Source organism: Brachyistius frenatus, unplaced genomic scaffold (assembly GCF_029030835.1).
Source record: "Brachyistius frenatus isolate BFR_SWC_R1_liver_20210118 unplaced genomic scaffold, ASM2903083v1 Contig_58, whole genome shotgun sequence".
In the NCBI taxonomy this organism is placed as follows: domain Eukaryota; kingdom Metazoa; phylum Chordata; class Actinopteri; family Embiotocidae; genus Brachyistius; species Brachyistius frenatus.
This window is the reverse complement of record NW_027210657.1, coordinates 94,803-117,949: the sequence shown is the minus strand read 5'-3', so window position 1 is coordinate 117,949 and position 23,147 is coordinate 94,803. Positions and strand designations below refer to the sequence as shown.

The 23,147-nt window shown below is 42.3% G+C and overlaps 1 protein-coding gene across 4 annotated transcripts in view; it reads left to right on the top strand.

Moving 5' to 3' along the window:
* The window catches only part of neo1a (neogenin 1a), a 151,332-nt gene that overhangs the window by 83,951 nt on the left and 44,234 nt on the right, over positions 1-23,147 (top strand). For all 4 annotated transcript variants that reach the window (XM_069705597.1, XM_069705598.1, XM_069705594.1 and 1 more), the window contains exons 5-7: positions 9,149-9,285; positions 20,924-21,078; positions 21,216-21,336. In XM_069705597.1, the coding sequence (XP_069561698.1) occupies positions 9,149-9,285; positions 20,924-21,078; positions 21,216-21,336 (413 nt within the window). The remainder of the gene's footprint in view (positions 1-9,148; positions 9,286-20,923; positions 21,079-21,215; positions 21,337-23,147) is intronic.

The window sequence follows — 23,147 nt, the reverse complement described above, 5'->3', positions numbered from 1 at the left end:
ATTTGTTGTTAGACTATTATCAAGTTAGTATTTTATTAAACATACAGTAATTATTGGAAAACCACCAACTTTTATTGATGGAAATTAACTTTGTTTTTTGTCTAATTGCCAAGTACGTTTTTGTCGGTCTCATTATAGGGCTCATACGAATAAGGAGAAAGATTCCTGCAACTACTATTGTGCTAGAATGTATTAGGGCAGAGACCGGCGTTGGACCTTCCATAGCCGAAGGAAGCCATGGGTGAAGTCCAAATTGAGCTGATTTGCCAGTAGCGGCCACGATAAGACCTACAAGGGGAAATGTTAGGTCAAGGTCTTGGGAGGCAACACATATCTGTTGTATTTTTCAGGAGTTAAGGTTAGTTGCGACTCATGCTATAGTAAAAAATAAGACCAATGTCCCCAACTTGGTTATATAGGACTGATGCATAAATATAGTTTTTCATAGAATAGTAGGGACTACTTATCACACTATCTACTGTATTGTGCTCCTTTGTGGGAAATTATTCAACTGCGTAATCCCCACCCAGTTCAATGAAAGATTGATATTGCCGTATCTATTACACCGGCTTATTTTACTGCAATGTGCTATTTATGTATTCACCAGTGTCCTAATCCTTGGCTCAAAATTCATTTAAGATCTGAGCAAGTCTATTGCCAAGGACACCGAGCTCACCATTTATTTTAATTTAGCTCGGCAACACTATAACAGAATATGTCACACTATGAGCTGTTGAGTCAACATGTTGAAAATGCATTCTTAGCAAACGCCCCGCGTGTCATCGATAGCATCCCCAGGTGCCGGGATGCACAGAGAGACGGGCCTTTAAACTTCTTCTACAGACCGGCCCCGATGACACTCATGAAAAGGACAGTCGTCTTTTGTTCTCGCGAGTATCACTCTATCACCTAATAGAATTCCCCAGCAGTCAATAAAACGGATGAATTATGCATGTCGGCCAAGCAACAGGGAATTGACAGAGCATGTAAATCAACCCTCTTCCGAAGCCTCCAAGTCATCTGTCTCCTCCTCTCCTTGTCTTCTGAAATTCATTTGAATATTATGCGTATATTGCATTTACTTGTGTGTGAAGAGAGGAGCATGGTCTGGGAAATTTGTTTGCAATTGGACTGCAGTGCAGCCCTCTGACATACAGTATGTCTAGCATACAAACACATCCCATCTTATCCACTTGTTTTTTTTTTTCTAGGGCAGAGAAGAAAACACATAAATATACACGCATATAAATGTAGAGGCACACTCCTGTCCATGGGAAGTCTTCATTTTAGTGAGCTATCAAGGGAGACCAGAGTGACACGAATAAAATGAAAAATGGCTTGTACACCACACAGTACATAAGTGCTCATAGTACACAATGTTAGGGGCTTAAATCAAAATTATACTCGTTTTACTCTTTTAGAAATCGTTAATCATCTGCTCTACCAGAAGGTGCTTGTCAAATCTTGCAACGATAAAACTATCACAGTTTTCAGAATCCCATCTGCTGCTTTTTTCTCCCTAAATGATATTTCTTTTGGTGTACACGCTGATATTATCTGAAAAAGGGAAGGATGTACAATCCTGAAAAAAATCTGCATATGGCATGGAAGTAGTTGGCTTTTATTGACACATTGGGACGAACATATACTTGATCCTCTTTGATACAGTTCCCACAGATAAAGACAATATACTGTTCATAAGTGATGAAAGCCAGGGGGACAATCATTTATTAAACAATAATATCAATTCACATAATATTCATCTGTGAAAAAAAGAAGTGGCCATAAAAGCTAATATCCCCCCCCTTCAGTAAAAATAACGTCTTGTGGGTGTTTTGCACAATTGAGGTAATAATGAAATATAAGATGTCAAAGTTTTAAAGAAGGAGGTTTAAATCATTGGCACCGATCTGGGTTCAAATTTTATGGATTTAAAGTTGTAATAAATGTAGAAGTGTACTTACTTTTTCCATGAGACCACTCTGCTTTTTTGCAAAAAAAAAAATTTAAAATGTCTTTAAAGTGTCAATTTTATGTATCACGTATTTATTTTAGTATGTCACTTTTATTAATAGACACAGTTTAAAGTGTTTGCTTGCTCAAACCTTTAAAACAAAAAAAAAAATAAGCCAGTAAGTTCCATCGGATGTGCAAATTTTTTTTCATGATTTTTGATCATCTACTGTGTTGCACTTTATCATTGTGAAGTTGCCAGTACAAAACAGAAATGTTGAATTAGGACGACTTGTAAAAATGTGTAATTTAAACCAGTAGGCCTTTGATAATGGCTTGCGATGAACATAGAAGAATTGGTTCTACTGCTCTTGAAAAGACCGCATGGCTGAGAAAATGAAACTGCTATTTATATTTCCATCCAAGTTAACAGTCCTTCAGATGCAATCATACATAATTGTCAGCTTTTTTTTTTTTTTAGCGAAGCCATAAAGTGACACTCAAAATTTGAGCCTGTATTTTTCTCTACATCCTTTTAAGTGCAGTGGAACTGTTAACACTCAAACCATCAACCGTCATTATTGGTTTGTTTAATTCTCAGTTTGTGTTTCCAGAGCAATTTTAATATATTGTGCACAATTCTGCTCTTTTATGGTCATTTCAATAAAACATAAGGGAAGAGCAACTAAACCTTTTTCAGAAAACGGATGCAAAGTAATTTTTGTAAATGGCCTGTGATTTTCTCCTGCAAATTTTGTCACATTAACTCTTAATATGTGCTGAACTCTTATTCGAGCTGCAACAAGAAATGGTGGAGGTCTTGGCGGTGTTTCCTATGTCATTGGAAAGCATAGATTCAGATCACAGATCAATATTGCTGCTGCCTGGCTTATTGTTAAGGAGGGTAAATGGTGAATGTTTTTTTTTTTTTTTAACCATCCGAGTGTTAAAATGTGAGTACAAAAGTAAACTCCCTTGACACCTGTACAATCCAATGCAACCCAACAACAGCTCGGCCACAAATCCTTCCTTAATAAAGCTTATGAAGTTCAGTTTATCTTAAAACCTTCCAAATTCAATTGTCAAAGTCAAAGTTAAAAAAAAAAAAATAATCTTATATTTTAACCCCTCATGTTGTGGCCCAAACATTCGAAAAACCTCTAAACATATTACAGTCGATGGCTACATCACTGCTAACTTCAGCCTTGATAATAAACATGCGTTTAAACTGCAGCCTCTCTGACGGTGTCAATACTTCAACCATGGCTGAGATATATTGGATAGCATCACATTTTTGGAAATACAAACAGCATCCAAGATTCTGCGTGTCTTCTGTTACGGAGTCAGAAATGAAAACAAATCAAGGAAAGAGTTAATAGTCTCACAGTCTACGTTCAGATTTTCATTTCTTCAACACGGGTAAAATGATAGACGGTAGCAGCACGGTGGGTTTAGGTGTGTGAGTGGTTTTGCTGGCATGTACTGCTGAGAAAACAAGACAAGCAACATGGGTTTTCTCTGGGAGTGGAGAGCGGGAAGTTCTTTTTTTTTTTTTTTTTTAAGGATGTCTCTTCGTCTCCAGCAAATCCCAATGTCACCTCGAAGCATCTTTCCTGTCATAGCATCTGTTTTTCTTTTCATTCTGGTCGTAATGTTATTTTTACTGTTAAAAAGGACATGAGGATAAGAGGAAGACATTGCCTGTCGGCCGTTGCATTTTTTTCATCATTCTAAAACAAAACAAAATCTGCTTATGCGCTCATTCACCTCTAAAACTGTGCATCAACATTAGTCAAAATAGAGCTAGAATATGAGGCTTTATACACTGGAAGCCTGCACAATGTCTCTCACAGCATAAAACAACTCACCTGCAGCACTTTATTGTGTCTCTTCACTGCACATTAAGTCTGTATATATCCTATTTAAAGACTTTATAGCCCGATGGCGTGGCGTACCTTTGTAGATACGTTACACTGTGGGGCACACAGGGATCACATGATCAACACTTCAACACTCCCACGGAGCCCCCCACAAAGCCATCTAAAAGTATATTATGCACATTATGTGCTCCAGACTTCATTGTAATATGCACTAATCAAATGGTAAGTTTATTCTTGGGGACTCTGGTAGGAGAGGGAAAAAAAAAAAAAGTTAATAAAGCCAGGTATGCAAAAGTTGTTGTGGACTCGAGGGCCCAGCAGCTTTGCATCACGAGCCAGCGGAAAGCAAAAACGTTTTCATGGCTGAGTCCCTCGGAGACGCTTCAGCCCGTGCTGTTGGCACCAGGTTGTTTCTCATTAATCTCTCACGTTAATTTCGGTGTGTTTATTCATTCATTTATTTGTTTATCTTAGCAGATCTGACTTCCCCCTACGATTCTTGTCTGTCACGTTATTTTCACCGATACCATATCTCGTACCAGAACTGGTATAAGTAAAGAAAGTTTTGGAAGTGGGACAAATCAATCCAATCCACTGTGCGGTGTGTAAAATGAAATCCGATTGCCTTCTTCACACCTCGAACACGATTCAAATTCATGAAACTGTTATGATTATGTCTCTGGTCAAATGGGGGAAGTTCCGAATTGCGTCCACTTTGAACCACAACACCTTTAACGGCGTAACTGTTAGCAGTCACGGTGCATCGCGAAACAGAGAGGAAGGAAGGGAGCGAAGAAGAAATTTCATCCGAACAGACAAAAATAGGGAGAAAAAGAGGTCGAACCGAGAAAAGTTGAGAGATGTCCTCTCTCGCCATTAATAATGAATGGCTTTTTTGGTTGTTGTTGTGACAGTTTGCGATTCCACCTGCTTCCCCCTCGTGCTGCAGAAAGCATGACCCATGCCCAACCACTGTCACAGCGCCAATGATTGCTCTGTGACGGCGTACTGCACTGCCTCCGTCAACGCACGCACGCGCATACACACTCAAGCCCACAGTTCTCTTCAGTGGGCTGCAGCTTCTACTCACTCAGGTGTACTGACCTCTTCACCAGTCTGTGTTACGGAAGGCTGAGTCACCCATACCAAATGTGCCCCCCTATAAAAAAAAAAAAAAAAAAAAGTTTAAAAAAAAACGAGTCCTGCTCTGAAGTCTCTGAGGCTGCCAGAGACTTCAAAGCTGAATGGCAGAACAGGGGACAAGGTTGTGTCCGAGGCCTCTCCACGTTGACGGGACATTCTCGACTCCTTTTTCTGGAGCAGCTACACATTAGAGAGGAGCGGGAGGAGGAATATGTAGTCAGGGTTTTTTTTTTTTTTTGTTTTTTCAATATTTTGAAACTCAGACATGTTTTGAGCTGTAAAAAAAAAAAAAAGTTTTTTTTGACAGATCAACTATATTTCACATCTCAGTAAATTTGAGCTGAATATAACATCCTCACATCAACAACAGAAACGATGTGGAAAGTTGTTGCTGTCAGAAAAGGGAGCTGCTCCAAACACGCACACAAAACCCATTTAGCATCGTTGCACATTAATTTAACATCTCTTTGTAGGTGAATACAGATAATGCGGTTTTAATTAGAGCTTTCGGTTACCAGCGTCTCCCACAGAGGACGTTCAGCCAAGCGCACGACATACTTCATATCCTTACAACAGCCGCCTCGGGCTGTATTTCAACAATCTTAAGTTCATGGCACAAGTACATTTGGGGCGTGTCCAAATCCACTTATGCTAATGTAGTGTCAGATAATCGGAGCCTAATGTAAGGCGCATGGTTCAAAGAGAGTACTTAGTCTTATAGGGGTGGTTTTGGTGTGATATGAAATGAACTGGAGTGTCATCGTCTATTCCCTTTAAGATCTTGGTTTGCTTTTATCTTGGTAGATTGTCATTATAACAGCAGATTTGCTGCCAAGTAGAAGAAAAAGGACTTTTCTCTGCCGAGGAAGCAGATCTCCTCGTGTGACGATTGATGTACGCAATAATAATATTCCATATCGTAATCTTTTCGTTTGTAATGTTTTGCCTGTTTGTCCCTGGGCGTATAATAAGCTGAGTGTACGTACTTTGTTTTCATAATGCGTCCTTTAAATAACAGTGAAGTATCGCGGCATTGACCAAACATGAGGTTTTTGGTTGTTAATCACACAAATGCTTTCCGGAGCCTCGTGATGGCGAAGCGCCAACAAGCACGACTGACCGCACCTCATTTCAAGACCAACACATTCATGAGCTCTCAGATAGGCGAATGTACGTTTGCTTTTTAAGCAATGCGGTTGCCGGACAGGAAAAACTGAGTCAGTCTGAAACTACCAAAGAAACTTGTGTTGTGGGATCTAATATCTCAACCCCCCCCCGTCTCAATTTAAATGACCACCAGTGGAGAGAGCTCCTTCACAGCAAGGTGTCTTCAGCTCATTCAACTCAAACCAATTTACTTTGTCTCGGTCCCTCACGGTCTCTGAACAGTAACACATCCCTTGTTCGGCAGAGCACTTTAGCTGCTGCAGTTAGAGCGGAGATTGACTTGCTCCAAACAGAATGAGAAATTGCCCTGTGGTTTGACATGTGCTGTATGTTCTTCTTTCAAATACAAGAGGAAGCTGTCAATGCCTTTTCATGGAGCACGCGGTACTAAAGGCCAAGAGTCTGAATAGTTGTCGTGGTGAGACTAACTGCAGGAATGCCTAGCACAAAGAAGTCGGATGTCTTTCAGAAGAATTTTTTCCTTTAGCGGGGGTTTTGACGTGCAGAGGCACACAGCGGAATCAGAAACATTTCTCCAACGTACCGAGGGAAGTAATCAATGTACAGCAAGACGTTTGTCATTTTCACTGGTTCTGTATTACTTTCTACAGTCCCAGGACCAAAAGTAAAAGCAGCTGCTTACTTTATGTTACTCCCCTTTTTCCACCTTTAAGACCCAGGGCATTCTTTTTCAGGTTTACTTTTTTTTTTTTTTTTGGGGGGGGGGGGTTGTTTTCTTTATTATACAACCCAGCGCTGTCAGAAGGGGCCCAGCGTGCTGTTTGTGCTTTCTGGACTGTGGTGGTCTGGGATTAGCTCGTGTTTCCTGTCAGTCTGAATGAGCCAACATGACTCTTTTGATCCGACTTCATAAACCTGCTCCTGGTCTAGATTCAACAACACTTCTTACACTGCTCAGACTTGTTTTGAATGGTTTGTCGCAGTAACTAGGTGTGCTATAATTTACACGGCATTACTGGCACTTGACTACATCGGAAATCGGTGACAACTTGAAGCCATCGGGAAAAAGAAATCTGAAAATGTCAATCATTATTGTCGAATGTCAATTGCAGTAGTGCATTAATATTCTTTCCACAAATGTTGGCCGTGTGTGAACATTGACAACCAAGCATTAACTTGCCAGAGCTGCCTGGTATAGCTGAGTACATTAATCAACATCAGACTCAGGCTTTTTGTGAGTGATTGGTAATAGCTACATTACTGCAGCGCACGAAATGTGTTTATAAAATAAAAAAAAAATACAGCCTTTATTCCATTCAAATATTCAACCACAACTAAAGTTCAAATCTGTTAAAAGCGAGTGACTCAACGAAATCTGAAACTACAACTGTTAAAACCGTTTCATGACTGTGCGCTTAAGTCGATTATTTCATTTATCCGTATACGGTGCGAGTGAAACAGTGATGTCATTGTGGTGACAGCAGGTCGAGTGCCACTCGAACGCTCCACTCCAGCACACAGGCAGATGGTCTCAAAGGCCAACGCTGCCAAACCCACGACTGGTCGGGGGGGGGAGAGACGCGGGAGCTTATGTGGAAACTGTAGCTCGTCAGCAGTTTGTTTAAAACTAAATCAGCCTTCGGCACAGAGCTGTTCACTCTTTAGCGCTGCGTGCGTCCTCTCTCCTCTGTGCAAAAACCATTATGCACTGATCTCGCTGTCCTCGGTTGCGTTTTGCTTGCTGTGGCCCCTCTTTAGATTTCTATCTTCTTCATCCAACCCGCTGCTCCTGCTCCTCTCTCTGCCTCTGTGTGTGTCTCTCTCTCTCTCTCTCCGAATGCAGAGTTCTCTCTGGAAGCTATTGATTCCCGCTTTCTTTCCTCTCAGCCGCCTCCTACTCTCATGCTCCAGTGCTCGTTGAATCAAGCCAGAGCTCGGCCACAGGCTGCATCCCCACGGGCCTATTGGAAAAAAAAAAAAAATCAAAGTTGGGACTGTTTAAAATGGAGGAGGGTCACCGGTTCAAAGAGAGGCTACACAAATAGATGTGGTTATATTTTAGCATTAGGCATAAATACTTTAGAATGATAAATATTTAAGATTGTGGAGTCTGAAATGCTCGATGAAAAGCTCCGCTCTGATGTCGCTCTTCAACACTTGTTATTCGGTTTTCAGACTGCTAGTTCTGCCTCCTGCCAATCTGTGTTGCAGTATGTAAATGTATGTTTTAATGCGTGAAAATATTCATCACGACGAGTATTTGGACACAAAATATTTCATTTGGAAGTAAAGCCTTTCTGAGAGAGTGAATATGCTCGACATGTTTAGTGGTTGTTGGTATCTGATGATGATGATGGATATTTTGCTTTGTATTTGACTTTTATCAGTACTGAATGAGTTCCTGAAGTCTCTCCCTTGTTACTCTCTATATGTGTCACCCCAGTTAATTAGCAGCTGATGAAAGAAAATGAAAACATTTGATAATGCGACTGCAGCAGCGGCACAGTACAAACTACACGTCCCAGCTGTGGGTCCATAAGACGATGTACTGTACAGTCGACATAATAAAACATGACCACATCTGTCGTGGTGTATTTATTCTTAAAAAGTACCGGATTACGCGACAACAAGGATCATAAAATGTTAAAATGTTTTATTCCTATCCGACTCGTTATGTTGCCAGACTGCTTTTTAAATTGCGACTGTTGAGAAGAATTGCAAATGGCTTTTTTTTTGTTTTTCAGGGCAGTTGACTCTGCTTTTAGCATATTTTATTTATTCAGAGAGTTGCTATGATTTGACAGAGTAAGAGAAACAAGGATGAGATGTGGGGTCAAACTCAGGTCAGTAGGGGAACGTGGCGCTCCAGAGGATGCATCCATTACCACAAAACAACCCGAGGAATCTGCTTCATGGAAATGGGCTGTCATGACTTTTTGGTCATTAATACTGTTTTTTCAAAGAAATCAAACTTCAAAGAAGGAGTGCACATTCAGATGTAACTTATTTTCTTTCCGTCTTTCCCATCACTTTGTTTCTTCCAGTGAGGGTCGTGCGGAGGTCCTGGGAGGGGGCAGTCTCCTGATTTCCAATCTCACGGAGGAGGATGCCGGCATCTACACCTGCGTGGCGGATAATTCTAACACCACCATCGAAGCTCAGGCCGAGCTCACAGTACAAGGTACCTAAATCTACCCGCCTTGTCTGCTTCTTGGTCGAGGACCGTAGATACAGATGCAGCGTAAGCAGTTTAACGGGGGCATAAAATCATAACAGTGCCGGAAGCGCAGACCAAGAATCATATACATAATCTGAATTTCAGCTCAAGATTTGAAACCATCCTGCTGTGGTTACAGATCAGCAAATGTGTGAACATATTAGTGGCTTTACTGTTTCGAGAAAATTACAAACCTTGTGACAGTATTGGCTAAATGAATGCACAGATTGGAAATTAGTGAAGCAGTAGCACGTGCTGTTGCATTAGTTACTAGGGAGACTGCAGTGGAGGAAAGCTGAGTCTCTCCAGGTCTGACTGAGCTCTCTGACCATCCCTCCATCACTGGAAACACTCTCATTTCATCCTATTATATTTGGGAATGAGCTTATTAAAAGCCCTCTGGACTCGTATCCCAGACTTGAAACAAAGCCACTGACAGTCTGAAATGAAATGAAACAGGGTGTATTTCTTGCATGCAAACTATGCAGAGGTGGAGAAGCACGTAATGCAGCCCTGTTGAGATGTGCTGCACACTGAGAGAGCGGATACGATCTTTTAGACATATAGGCAGAGTTGGCATTGAATATTCAGCATCGTAGGCAGCGAACGGAATGTTTGGACCTATTTATATCTGCTTTTTCACATAGTTCAAATCCACACAGAAATAACAGAAACATCTGAGCTGCATATAAAGATATAGACAAGTACGAGAATTAGAAGAGACTCAAAGACGAGCTGGCTGGTTTTTAGATACGAGGCAAGATCGTGAGGTAACAGCACGTTACCGCTATAGAAGCACTATGCTGTTATTCTGTATAATTCTGACCATAAATGAATTCATACCGCCTAATTATTCTTATTTTAATAATGAAGTAAATTGTAAATATTAGACGGGTAAAGGTGAACAAAGGTTCCTGATATTGATAGTAAAGGTTATTACAAATGCTCAGCATTTCAAATCAACGCAACAGGATGTAAATGATCTTTGCGCACCTAAATGTACTTTCAATCAACACTTGCTGCTAAGTTATGTAAAATTGTTATTTTCTCTCATTGATAAGCACATAAAACACTATTATTTACCATTATATCTGCTAATGTTCAACCTTTCCTGATGTGATGACAGTTGTTGACACTAGTCGCAGTTGTTCAATTCTTCAAAGGTCAAACAAGTAGAACTTTTTTTTTTTACTATTTTTGGAATAAAAACAATTATATTAATCCAATGATAATATTTACTTATAAGTGTTTTTTTTTTTTTAAGTAGAATCATTGAATGGTATCCTGAACGTATCAGACACAGCTTCAGTAGCTGCGCTGTAATTGTCTGACTTTTTTGTGAAAAAAATACATGTGAACACGGATGTCTCGAGTGTATTTGTACGCTTTCCCACGTGTCAACAGGATCGGGTATGAAATAGCTTAAAAAACGGGGAAACACCCCGAGGCTCATTCCAAAGGTTCATTGCATTTCACACGCAGCCGCATCGTGCAATGACTCCAACCCCTTTCTTCCCAAATCCCTTCATCTCTTCATCACCCCTCCACCACCCTTTCATCACTTCCCGTCGCTTACTCTGATTAAATGAGACAGTAATGGAAAATCGGATCAGGTCACAGGAGGACATCTCACTTGACTCATCTTCAGTCTTCGAGTCTGTCCACCGAATATCCCTCCGAAATCCCTCGCGTCGTCAGGCCGACCCCTGCCTTCCTCCACCTTCAATGTGACGGGGCTGCGGAAGATTGATCAGCGCTCGTGTAATATTGGTGAAAGACATGCGTCATTTTAATACAATAAAACAGTTTGATTAGTTCCCATGCTGTAGACTCACGGGGCTGTAATTGCATTTTCTTCATCCAGATTCATGAAGAAACCAGGTTGTGGCATTGATTTGCTGCCTTGGCAACAGAAGTGACACTAGAAAGGTCAATTGATTCCCTCAATAAGTAGTTACGCCTGTAAAAGACACTCAAATCAATGCTGTATCAATCCATAAGAACAACAAAACAATTTATTCCGACGAACGACTCCTTCTAAAACACCTTCGGGCCTCTTTTGCCACGGCAACGAGGAGAAATTGTGTGTTTACGGCTGGTGGCTTTTCATAAACACTGGACAGTTTGTGCTTTAGAAAAGATGCAGAGAACCAGCTGGGGATTTGATATGGTGAAGCTCTGTTGGGTTTCGCCTGGGGAGAGCCGGAGGGTTTGTGACGCAGCTGGCGCTCATCTGTTGAAGTAGAGATGCCTTCGCAAGTACGCACATACTGGACACACATGATGATACCACACGAGTTGAGCTGAATACACCTGTATGCATTCACTAGCAAACTCTTTGAGTTTACTGGTGATGTTCTCCATGTTCCTTATTGTCAGTAAATGCCATTAAACCAATGAACAGTTGATCCTGCTGACAAGTACTATCTGTGTAACCAAAGCCTCATACAGTATACTATTCCTCTGTGCCCACAGAGATCCATTGTTCAAAAATGGTTTGAAACACATCCAGCAAATGAGGCACATTGGTGGAAGGTGACATGGTTTTCCACATTGAATATTATGCAGTAATGCCCAATTAGTGCCCCAGATGTGTGGGTGAAAATAGCCTCCAGCGAATGTACTATTAACTCTCTGTTTGAGTAACGTTCACAAACTACTGTAATGTGTTTCTGATGGATGTCAGGGTGACGGTAAAATTCAGTCCAGCGAAAACAGTAGAAGAATCTGTAAAAACTATTAGAGCTGCAACAGTTACTCGTTCAGCTGATCGACAGATAATTATTCACCGCCTATCATGTTAATGAATTAATCATTTTGAGTCCTTTTTTTAAATGTAAAATGATAAAATTCTCATATTCCAGCTTCTTAAATGTCAATATTTTCTGGTTTCTTCAGTCCTCCATGATAATAACCTGAATGTCATTTATTTGTAAACTGCTGGTCGAGACAAAACAACACCTTATTGGCTGCACCTTTGATTTTGAAAACACTGATCAACATTTTCCACATTTTTCTGATCAATATTTGCAGCCCTGATTATCATTATAAGTAGTAATTCCTACCTGCAGTGCTTAAAAAAAAAAACGGACCTCCTGCAAAAGTCTGGCCTCGTAGCAAGCAATAACACATTTATGACTCCACGGACCGTCCTCCGTACCATCAACACAGTGAAATATTTGTCACGGATGCTGCAAATCTTGTATCTCCGAACAAAACAACGGAACAAACAGGAATACTTCTTTGAATGTGAAATGACGCGCAAGCCGCTTCACCAGTGATAATGTCAGCGGCTGTCAAAAAGAAGGCACAGCGAGAGCGGTGCGTGCCCAATCTTTTTGTGAAATATAATCAAAAGTGTCGGTGAGTTAAAGAGGATTAGAGTCTTTATGTGTGTAGACGCAACCGCAATCTGGCTCTGAAGTGAAGCTAACAGAAAACCTGTTCCTCTGCTGCGGGAAAACTCACGCCAGACAGGACGTTTTGGAAGAACGTGAGCCTCTAAGCAAGTGCAACATCTCGGTCGCCTCTTCCCTCGGATCTCATCTCGGGGCCGTCGGCACGGACACACGCCTCGGTGTCAACACGCCTGTATGCGTTCACTTGTATGATTACTCCGTGTTTGTGTGAATGTGCGTTCCGTTCGCCGCGACTTCACCGTGACATCTCACCCTCTGTTAGAGCTGGCGAGAGGAGAGGAGAGGAGAGGAGAGGAGAGGAGAGGAGAGGAGAGAGGAGAGGAGGCAGCAGCTTTTGATTATGGTCTTGCGTGACTGGAGCACCACCCAGACCTTTGTGTGTGTGTGTGTGTGTGTGTGTGTGTGTGTGTGTGTGTGTGTGTGTGTGTGTGTGTGTGTGTGTGTGTGTGTGTGTGTGTGTGTGTGTGTGTGCAAGACAGAAATAGTTTCTCCACAAACATGTACGTTTCCAGTTTAATAGGGCTCTGAGTCAGTGGCCCTCATCTATCACGGCCTCGTGCTATCGTGTCGTCAACTTAATTGTTCTTTCCATTCGCTGCGTTCACATTCAGGAAATCCCTGCCCCCTGTAAAAGTCTGCACAGCAGGAGGGTTTTTACCTTTATAGAAATGGGCCAAAATAGACAGAAGCATAACAAACCCTGGATATTGTCTTTTGTGGTAATAAAAAAAAAACTTTAAAAAAAAAACTGACTATGTCACCTCCACGTACTTTGGTCAGCTCTCGTTGTTCCACCTCAACTCCCCAAATATGACGGTGTGAACCAGACCCACTTTCACTGTGAATATGGGTCTGCTCACCATCCATGGGGAATCGTTTGCAGACGTTCCATCGTACTGGGCTTAAACCTCGGGTTAGTTTTAACCGGTCGGCAAAAGCGTCTGACACTCTGTCATCGCTGCAACTACCTTTTTTTAAATTGTTTAAATGAACGGCGGCAGCGTGACGAAGTGTTGAGCGATGAATGTTCGGCGGTTTCTTTTTTCTATTTTTGGTCTTCGAGAGTTGAAACTTTTTAACGCTGCGCTCGCCACTATCACCAGCCATCCAATCATAGGAAAGGAGGGGCGGGATAAACACGGTTAAGCACTGAGACTTGTCGCTGATTGGCTGAGCAAACACTAATGCGATCCAAGTTCCCAGACTGTATTCGCAGCGAAGAAATCTAAAGCTGTAAGCGACAGTCGGCGCGGCCAGGCTACAAAAATGACTCCGACATAAGAAAAGTCAAAGCATAAGCAGCATCTAGCAACATACGGTTGGAAATGCTGTCGTGGGATTTTCATCTGAACTATGCTAAAAGTATTTTTTGTAGTGACAGGAACTCTTTGCCGTAAATGACGCATGAATGAATTGCAGATCTGATCAAATCTTCTCAATATTTTGGCGAGCAATGTCCTGTCCTCCACTGTCCTGGAGCAGATGTATTTTAGCCAAAATAAAAATAAACTTTCCATTCAGCTGTTTAAAGAACAATCATCTGATAAAGAGAAACTCCCGCTGGCGCACACCTTTTCCTTTTCCGCGGGAGGTGTTATCTCGGCCAGGTTTCTCTGTCTGATTTCACATCTACGCCTTCTCTTCTGTCTGCATTCATGGAATCTTCTGTTTGGTCCAGATAGAGTCACACATGTTCTGTGGGGAAGCCAGTCGAGCTCGACACACCTTATCTGCTGTGTGAATGTGCAGCAGCTTCTGATTGGCGTTATTCAGCTTGTCGGGTGTTAAAATTGAGATTCCCACTTCCCTGATCCGCAGACTTGAGGACACATGAAATCACAGCTATTTATTGGCTCACTGATAGTCTTCGTGTCACTTCTCAGGAAAATTTAGGACTGGGTGTTATGACTTCATGTGGTCTAAGATATCACGGGGATGTAGTTCTTAAAGTAAACATGTATTTACCTGTTTTTGTTGACAAATACATAATTGATCTATATAAATTCGAAACTCTTCGAAGGCACCTGTTTCTACCCAAGAATTACAGAATTTAACCCATTAATACATATTCACACTCAAGACCTTTTATCTTGAGGGCTGACTTCATTCCAACATGAACCCGATGTAAACATTTGTTGGAAATGAAGAAGTTTTATTGGGAACATTGTTGTGACAGTAACCAAGCCAACAGGAAACACGGCATCCGCTGGACGACGCACCAGATTGGCCGGGATTCTCCCTTAATAGCTGACAACAGCACAGGTTAGAATAAAGTGTACCGTATGCACTGCAGGTGAATAATCAGATGAGCCGTGTTGTTTTGTTGTCGTTCCAATTGAAGTAGTAATGATCTGTTTTAGAGCCCTGCTCCGCTGAGAATTTGTCAAGCTCTGAAATGAAGGCAAAGAAACGGTTCAATCCTCTTTACACCAGCTTTACGAGCTTTGTTTCAGCATTTCACGGACAAACTGATGCCTCTGCTTTCACTTAATTCTTGTCATTCTCGAAGCGTCAGAAGGGATCCACAACAACACCCTGAGATCGAAGTCCTTCTCGGTGACGCTGCGTCTAACAGGACATTATTATATGCTCAGTGACGAGGAATGCAAACACAGAGCATCTTCCTTGCTGCTGAAGCTGTTTGTTTTGGCCAGGATTAAGAGCGAAGCTGTTATCTTTGGGAGAGCAGGATGGGTAATTAAAGCGGTCCGAGCCGCACTTGCCCTCAGAGTAAACCCAGACTGCCCAAGAGCTATTGTTTCATTTCATGAAGCTAACTGGAGTCTGGCCAAGCTGGCGAACTAGTAAAATGCCTTTAGCTTTAACAGTCATATTTCGCAATCTTAATAGATAACTACATGTTATGCAATATGCCTGAATGTTTTGGGGAAAATGTGATAGTGAGTTATTTTGACTCCCGGGGAACAGCAGCTTTTTAAATATTTTTATGACATTCATATTCGTTCCGGCACCAATCGAAGGAGCCTGGACATTTTTCTCCCTCGGTATGTCTCTGTTCAGTTTATTTCTCGGCTTCCAGGGAAGCTTTAAGTAAAGTCTTCTACTCAGAATCCCTCCAGGAATCTCACGGGGTTTTGTTTTAACAAGCTCTCAGTGCGACACACACATGACCTTTCTGTGGCCCTCTTTTAGCAGTTCACTGGAGTCAGTGTAAGTCTGCATTAAACCCTCTCGTACTAAGCTACAGGCTAGAGATAATACCAGCCCCCAAGAACTGGTATCACAGCTCTTTCGGCTGTTCTCCTTCCTTTATATTAGTCTGAATAGGGGATTTGTTTCTTCCCTTTTCAAAATTTGTTTTATTTGTTTGGTTTTTTTTTGCACATCTGCATTTTCTTTGTTGTTTTTCTGTCTCGTCTGGATTTCCCTTTTCATTAGAGAGTGATATTTATGTTCCAAAACAAGTCGGCCTGTTGAGAGATATTCCAGCTGGTAGAATTGAGCATCTGTGCGTCTGTGAACCGTAGACTGTAGGAAAACATGGACTCTGCCGTCTGTGATGTCATCCATGTGTTAATGAAGGGATGCGTTTAGTTCTGGATTTGGACCCATTACTCATCGCCTTCTTTGTCAGTTACTGGAGCCAGAATATTTGTGTAAGGGCTGCAGACGGGGCCGCGTTTATGAGAAACGTGTGAGCAGCAAAAGCATCATAGAGTGTGATAGGCTGAGACGGCTGTCAATCAAGCAGACACGCCAGTATTTCCAGTATATGCTGTGTTTCAAATTAAATACTCCCCTCAGTACACGAACATGTTGTGACTCTTACTTGTGTAGTGCAGGAATTTTGACACGGTAGTGTTGTTTCAAGTCTCACGGCACTGACCGGAAATAACCTCGGCGTGTAAATACGTCACCCGCCAAAAATATCTGCAGCTTTGATTATTTTACCCAGAAATGAACACGTTTTCATGCTCTCTGTTTAAAACATTCAATAATACTGATTGCGCCACACTAACGGCGTCTGTCGTGCATCAGTCGTGAAAAATAAACGCTTTCTGTGTGGTGTTCGGGAACAGCTGCAGCTTCTTCGGACGCCTTCAACGTCCTTTACGTCGGTGGCCCCGCCCCTTCCGCTACGCGTGTCTACTTGACAGTGTGAACGCACTTGTGCACTCAAAACAGTGAGTGTTAGCACACAAGTTCGCCATTTGGAACACAGCAATAGAATTGTATTGACATTTAGTATTTTATGCTTTTATATTTTATAAACCAATTAGAGAAGGTCATCGGGGATGTTGTTGCTCCTACACACACACACACACACACACACACACACACACACACACACACACACACACACACACACACACACACACACACACACACACTGACACACTTCTCCGTCTGTTGAGCCCTAAAAGCCTCCCTCCCCCCACCGCCTCCCCCCTCCAGCTACATCGATATATTTAGGCGTTTCTACTCATTGCTCAGTCCAATAGGTTCCAAATGTCTGAACTCCATTTGGAGAAAATGGTGCATGTCTGCTCAGATTGGAGGAAGGGAGGGGGAGGGAGGCTGAAGATGGAGAGATAGACGGGGAGTTATAGGAAGATTAAGAGTCAGGAAAAAAAATATGAAGACCGAGTGGTGAAACAGAGAGGGGGGGGGGAGGGGGGGGAGGGAGAGCCGCAGGGTACCAGCCACCATCAAAACCTGTCACCAGCAAACCTCACTAGGGGGCTCTGCAAACACACACACACACACACACACACACACACACACACACACACACACACACACACACACACACACACACACACACACAAACATAAAGAGATTGGATATAAAGCATATATCCATATGCATACGAGGCACAGATTGAGACAGCATGGACATACAGAAACATATGTTCGCATACATAAGCAGGCACTTACACTCAGAGTTGTATTATGCAAAATAAAAAATAAAAACACCCATACACATATTGCCTGCAGGAAGGGAGACAGACACAATTATGTACAGCATATAGCACCAGTAATAAAGGGAAAAAGCATGTAACCAAACATGTTTAAAATTCATATTTACACATGACCCGACCGTCCGTATAAACGCACACAGACACGCACACACACAAAAACAGTGACTCACTAGTATCTCACCGCTGTGCCTCTGACACACCAAAGGAAAGTGAGGATTTCACCTGCCTCTGCTGCACACCTACCGGAGGTAAATATATCCAGGGGACACCACACTGTGAAACACGTTATTCACAGCTCACACACCCGTCTACAGGGAACACCAGTACACACAATCATACAGTAGACACACACACACACACACACACACACACACACACACACACACACACACACACACACACACACACACACACACACACACACACACACACACACACTCACTCACTCACTCACGCTTGTCAGTCATACAGTGATCCAGTCAAAAAGCATCACCATCTTCATTTCCATGCTCGCGTCAGTCATCAATATTCACCCCAACGGCTTCACAGAAAAGTCTAGGCGCTCATTAAGAAAATAGAGGGAAGGTTTTTGTAACTGTTGCACGATCTACTTGTTTTGCGTTTGACCCCTTGAAAAACTGGTATATGGAAGTCACAGAGCAAAAACCATACAGCTTTTTTTTATTGTATTTTTTGCTACAAACCTGAAGGGAAACGCCACCTCGAGACACTCCCACACTGTTAAATACATATGATTGATTTGTGAAGTTCAGAGAATTGTAATATCTACTACAAGTCTTCAGTGGAAAGATTTATGTCCCAGAATACCGCTAACCGACATGCATGAATTTTTAGCAGTCATTAAAAATGTAAGTAAATGGACATGCAATGCCACTTAGTGAGCCATCAGTTTATGACTTGCAGCCAAGTTAAAGTACAGGTCTCTGTTTTAGCTGCACATCAGCCACCTCAAGAGCAAAGCTCTCACAAAGAAGTGTACTGCATATTTATTTGACTAAAGTCATGACTTAAATGGCACTCAATTACATTTGTGTTGATAGTTTAAATGATCCCAACTGCTGCTCAAGCTTTGAAGTGAGGCAGAAGTGTCTCACGATTGCGTACGCTGGTAATTCCCCATAATGATCCCGTTTACTTGATTATCTTCAAAGAGATGTGAAAATACTTTCTTCTGAAAATTGATATATGATGGTTGTAATCATTCTGTGTCACATTATGCAATTAAAACTACAATAAAACAGATTTTTCCAGATGAGTTGTAAAAGCCCCCGGTTTTTAGGGCGTTTTCACCCCTGAATGTCCAAACCAAGGTTCATGTCTCTGTTATATTCTACACATTTCATCCAATTCGTTTTGGCTTCAAATGACCTACGTTGGCTGCATCTCTCTACGCACTGATTGGCTTGTAGGCGTGCGTCTGACATCACGGTGTTGTCAATTCAGCCAAGATCCTTTTCAGTTTGAATGGAGAAAAATGAATGAACAGTTTCAACTCGTTGCCACTACACTATTATTATTATTATTGTAGCATTATAAGCAGTACTTATTTTACTCTCAGAAAATAAGTGATTAGTTTCGGCATTTTTATGCGTTTGTCAAGCTGAGTTTGATTTCTTCGTTGGACAGTTAAATACTTTGTGTCTTCCTGTCTCCATGTACCACTGGCTTATTTTTTTTTTACTTCTTCTCTGCTTCTTTTTCTTCCTCTGTTTGATGGATGTTTGAAAGTACAAACCGTCCAGAAAGTGTTTTCACGCTGTTTCAGTTTGATCCAGACCGAGACCAACTCTTTTTGTTGGACCAAATTCTGGTTCTTTTGGTCCGGATCGTGGTCCGTGGCACCTTTCACACTTTCTATTTAGGTTCAGACCAATCTGAGAAGTCCGCACCAAAACAAGGAAGGTTTGAAAGGACCCCTTAGAAAAGAGTTCAAAGAGAGAATTTTGTTGTTTGTGGGCAACTTCTATCGAGTTGCATTTTCTCTTCCCACTTTTGCTCCGTGTGTTGCGTGCAGAGCATGAAAATAGCAAACAGATGGGCAAAGTGCACTTCAAGGTCAGAGACATACAAACACATCGGGCTCGTCACAGAGTCCCAACGTGTCCTGTAGCGACACCGCTTCTTGGTGTAAAAAGTCTATTATTGTTGACGAATTGTGTAAACAGACTATTGTTCCTTTTGCAGTTCTAATTACAAAGGGGGAGTCTCAATTGTCTTGCTGTTGTTAACAACATATCCCAACAGGATGAAGGCTAATCTGTTCACTACCAAGTGCATGTGGGAGTGAATTAGCCGCTGCTCCATGAAGGAGACGAGGAAGACTTGACCTCACAACCTGCTACTCTGCTGAATAAAGCCAAAACTGGACCCGATCCACCCGCTGCTACTAATATTTAATCGGCTCGTTTGAAATAGCCGCACAATAGATGCTAATAACGAGCTATCAGAGAGACCAGGAGGTTGATGGCGAAGCTCGACGCGCAGCGACACGCTAACAATACAGTCGTTTAAATTGTGGTCAGCGAGGTCGCTCGCTTATCAGAGAATGCAAAAGGCACATCCACGCACACGGGCTGTCTTACCCCGTCTCTTCTCACAACACGTACAGTCCAATTATAGAGAGAGGACGAGGCCCGGGCCCTGCGCTCCCGGTGACCTTGTTCCAGGACAGATTGATGAGGCACTGTCTCGCCCCAGCAGATCAAATAACTCCTTTCTGGCCCTCATTACCAGGACTAGGGGAGATCTGCAACTGCTCGGCTGTGCTAGTGTAGCTTGTTAACACACTGTGCTGCTACCAAAGCAGCAGTTATTTTTCACCCATTCTTGAATAAATAAGAGCAAAGTTTTATTGACCCGATTTCATCAAATATTGTTGCTAAACAAAGGCCGCAGTTGTGTGAACAGTGCAGGGTTACCAGACGATACTGTTTATTGTTCCACTCAACCTTAACTGGCAGTTTGAAGGAGAGTCATGGCATCATTTGATCTCTTTGTATTTCCAGGCAGAGATCGTAGTGGTGGAGTTAAAATGTGCCCGGTTCGTTTTGACAATTTGGTTACTGAATTTCACAAAGAAAAGATGACTCTGCATTTTTTTTTTTTTTTTGAGTCTCTTATTCACTTCTTTGTCAGCCAGTCCCCCGCCCCAACTTTAACAATAACTTGTAAGTTATTTTCAAAATGTCTCTGACTCCTCGTTCTCTTCTGGCTTCCACAGTTCCTCCGCAGTTTGCCAAGCGGCCAGTCAACATTTATGCCCACGAGTCCATGGACATCGTCTTCGAGTGTGAGGTCTCGGGGTCGCCGGCTCCCACCGTCAAATGGGTCAAGAACGGAGACGCCGTCATCCCCAGTGACTACTTCAAAATAATCGTAAGTTAAATTGGTAGTAAAGTGGTACCTTTCTACTTTTTCTGTCATGTCATAATAAGGAGTTGTGGATTTGTTAAAAGTGCTACTAGTCTGATAACTGCCCCCACCCCCCCAACTCCCTCCCTCCCTCCCTGTAGAAGGAGCACAACCTGCAGGTTCTGGGTCTGGTGAAGTCAGACGAGGGTTTCTACCAGTGCCTCGCGGAAAACGATGCCGGTAACATCCAGTCCAGCGCCCAGCTCATCATCCTTGATCACGGTACGCCACTCACCAAAACCAATCACTGGGGTGCAAATCGGATGTGTACTTTAACTACATCAAATCCATTTTTACTTTAGAATATGATAAAAAAAAAAAAAAAAACAACTCTAAATTGACCAAATGCTTTAATTATGAAATGATCAATGTTAGGAATAACTCGGAAATTAACCGTCCAATCAGTTTGGCTCCGGCAAACGATACTGGGAAAAGCATCTGTTTACAGCCATTTGAACATCAACAGCGTTTTGAACTCCGAGATCCTTGTGATTATTTCTTAGCTTTTCGCAGTTGCACCTCTCATGAGCTGGAGTTGTTGAACGCTAACAAGATAATCAGTGTTTCATTGTGGTTAAAGTGCTTACATCTCACTATCAAATGCAGTGGCTGTAGCTCAGAAAATTGCCCTGTTATGTATGAGTTTTTTTTTAAGAAAGAGCCGTGAAAGAAACAACCTTTGCAAAAACAAATTTTTCAACAAAGGCTTGCAAAGCAGGAGGCAGCTAAAAGTGCGGCTCTCCCGCTCTCTGCACAGTCTACACTTATTTGTAAACACCTAGATGGATTCTAGAGGCTGCGCACATCTGTGAGAGTGTGAGGAGTGAAGTGAACGGTGAAATGAAACCACTGGGATCTTGTTAAACCAGAGGTGACTCGAAGGGAACCGGAGTATATTTGGGGCAAATGATGCTCGGCTTGCACACAGTCCATACCGCAGCAGCAAGCGTTGCAGAAATGCGGTGCCGCTCTTTAGTCTTTTTACGCGTTGAAGAATGCCGTATCTTTACGCGCTACCTAAACATAAACTCGCGTGGTGGTAAAAGTGTGACTGCTGCAGAACAGTCTTTCCATTTAAAGCCGAAGGAGAGATTTGAACATCAGTTCCCAGGAGCTGCAGAGCGTGGTGTCAGCAGACACCGAGGACAACGGCTAGAAGCGACAAAACAAAGTGCCTGGAAAAAAAAAAAAGGGCAATTTGGAAGATCGTTTTTACACCCTACTTCTCCAGGTAGTTCTGTTTCATTACCTCCGATCATTGGAGAAAGTGTAACACAAGTTAGATTTGAGATGATTTGCGCAGTCATAATAATCATTGTGTAACCCGCGGGGGTAGTAAAAGCTTCGCCATATTATAAGAAAACAAACTCTAGATGATAAACAGGGCACCTTTCCTCTGAGCAGCATAATCGAAACAAAACAAGGTGGGAAATGAAGAAACAAGGACACAGCGAGGGGAATGAAGGTAAACGCAATTGTAATGCAGCCGACATCAGAGGATGGTTTTGTTTATACTCTTTACTTTACAAGCACTGCTTTACCGTTGACTCAGACTGTCCTGTTGTGTTGAGGAAGAGGGCGAGATTTAATCAAGCGTGAACTGCCCCCCTCCCTCCCTTCCCCCCCCTCCTCTCACTCGAAGCAGGTGGCTAATGATTTAGCATAGTGCTGTCCAACCGGTGGCACCCCCAGCTGTGTTGTCCCCACTCATCGGAGGACATTAAGTCAGAAATAATGATGACCTGCAGCTCATTGTGTATTTGTGTTTGACACCATTGATAAGGTTTTTGGTACTTTACATGGCCCCGAGTCTTTTCTTTTTCTTCTGGTTTCAGTTGAAGATAAATGGGATGAATTACCGAGGCAGCTGGCCTTGTGGACGGGGTCTGCCCTAAGCAAGGCTTTGGAAAAAAAAAAGTATCTCTGCTTAATCCATAAATATCACAGCCGATAGTTTCTTTTCTTTACTTCTCTGACTGTGTACATCTGTCTTGGTCACAGCAACACTAATCCAAAGACACTTTTACCCGCGC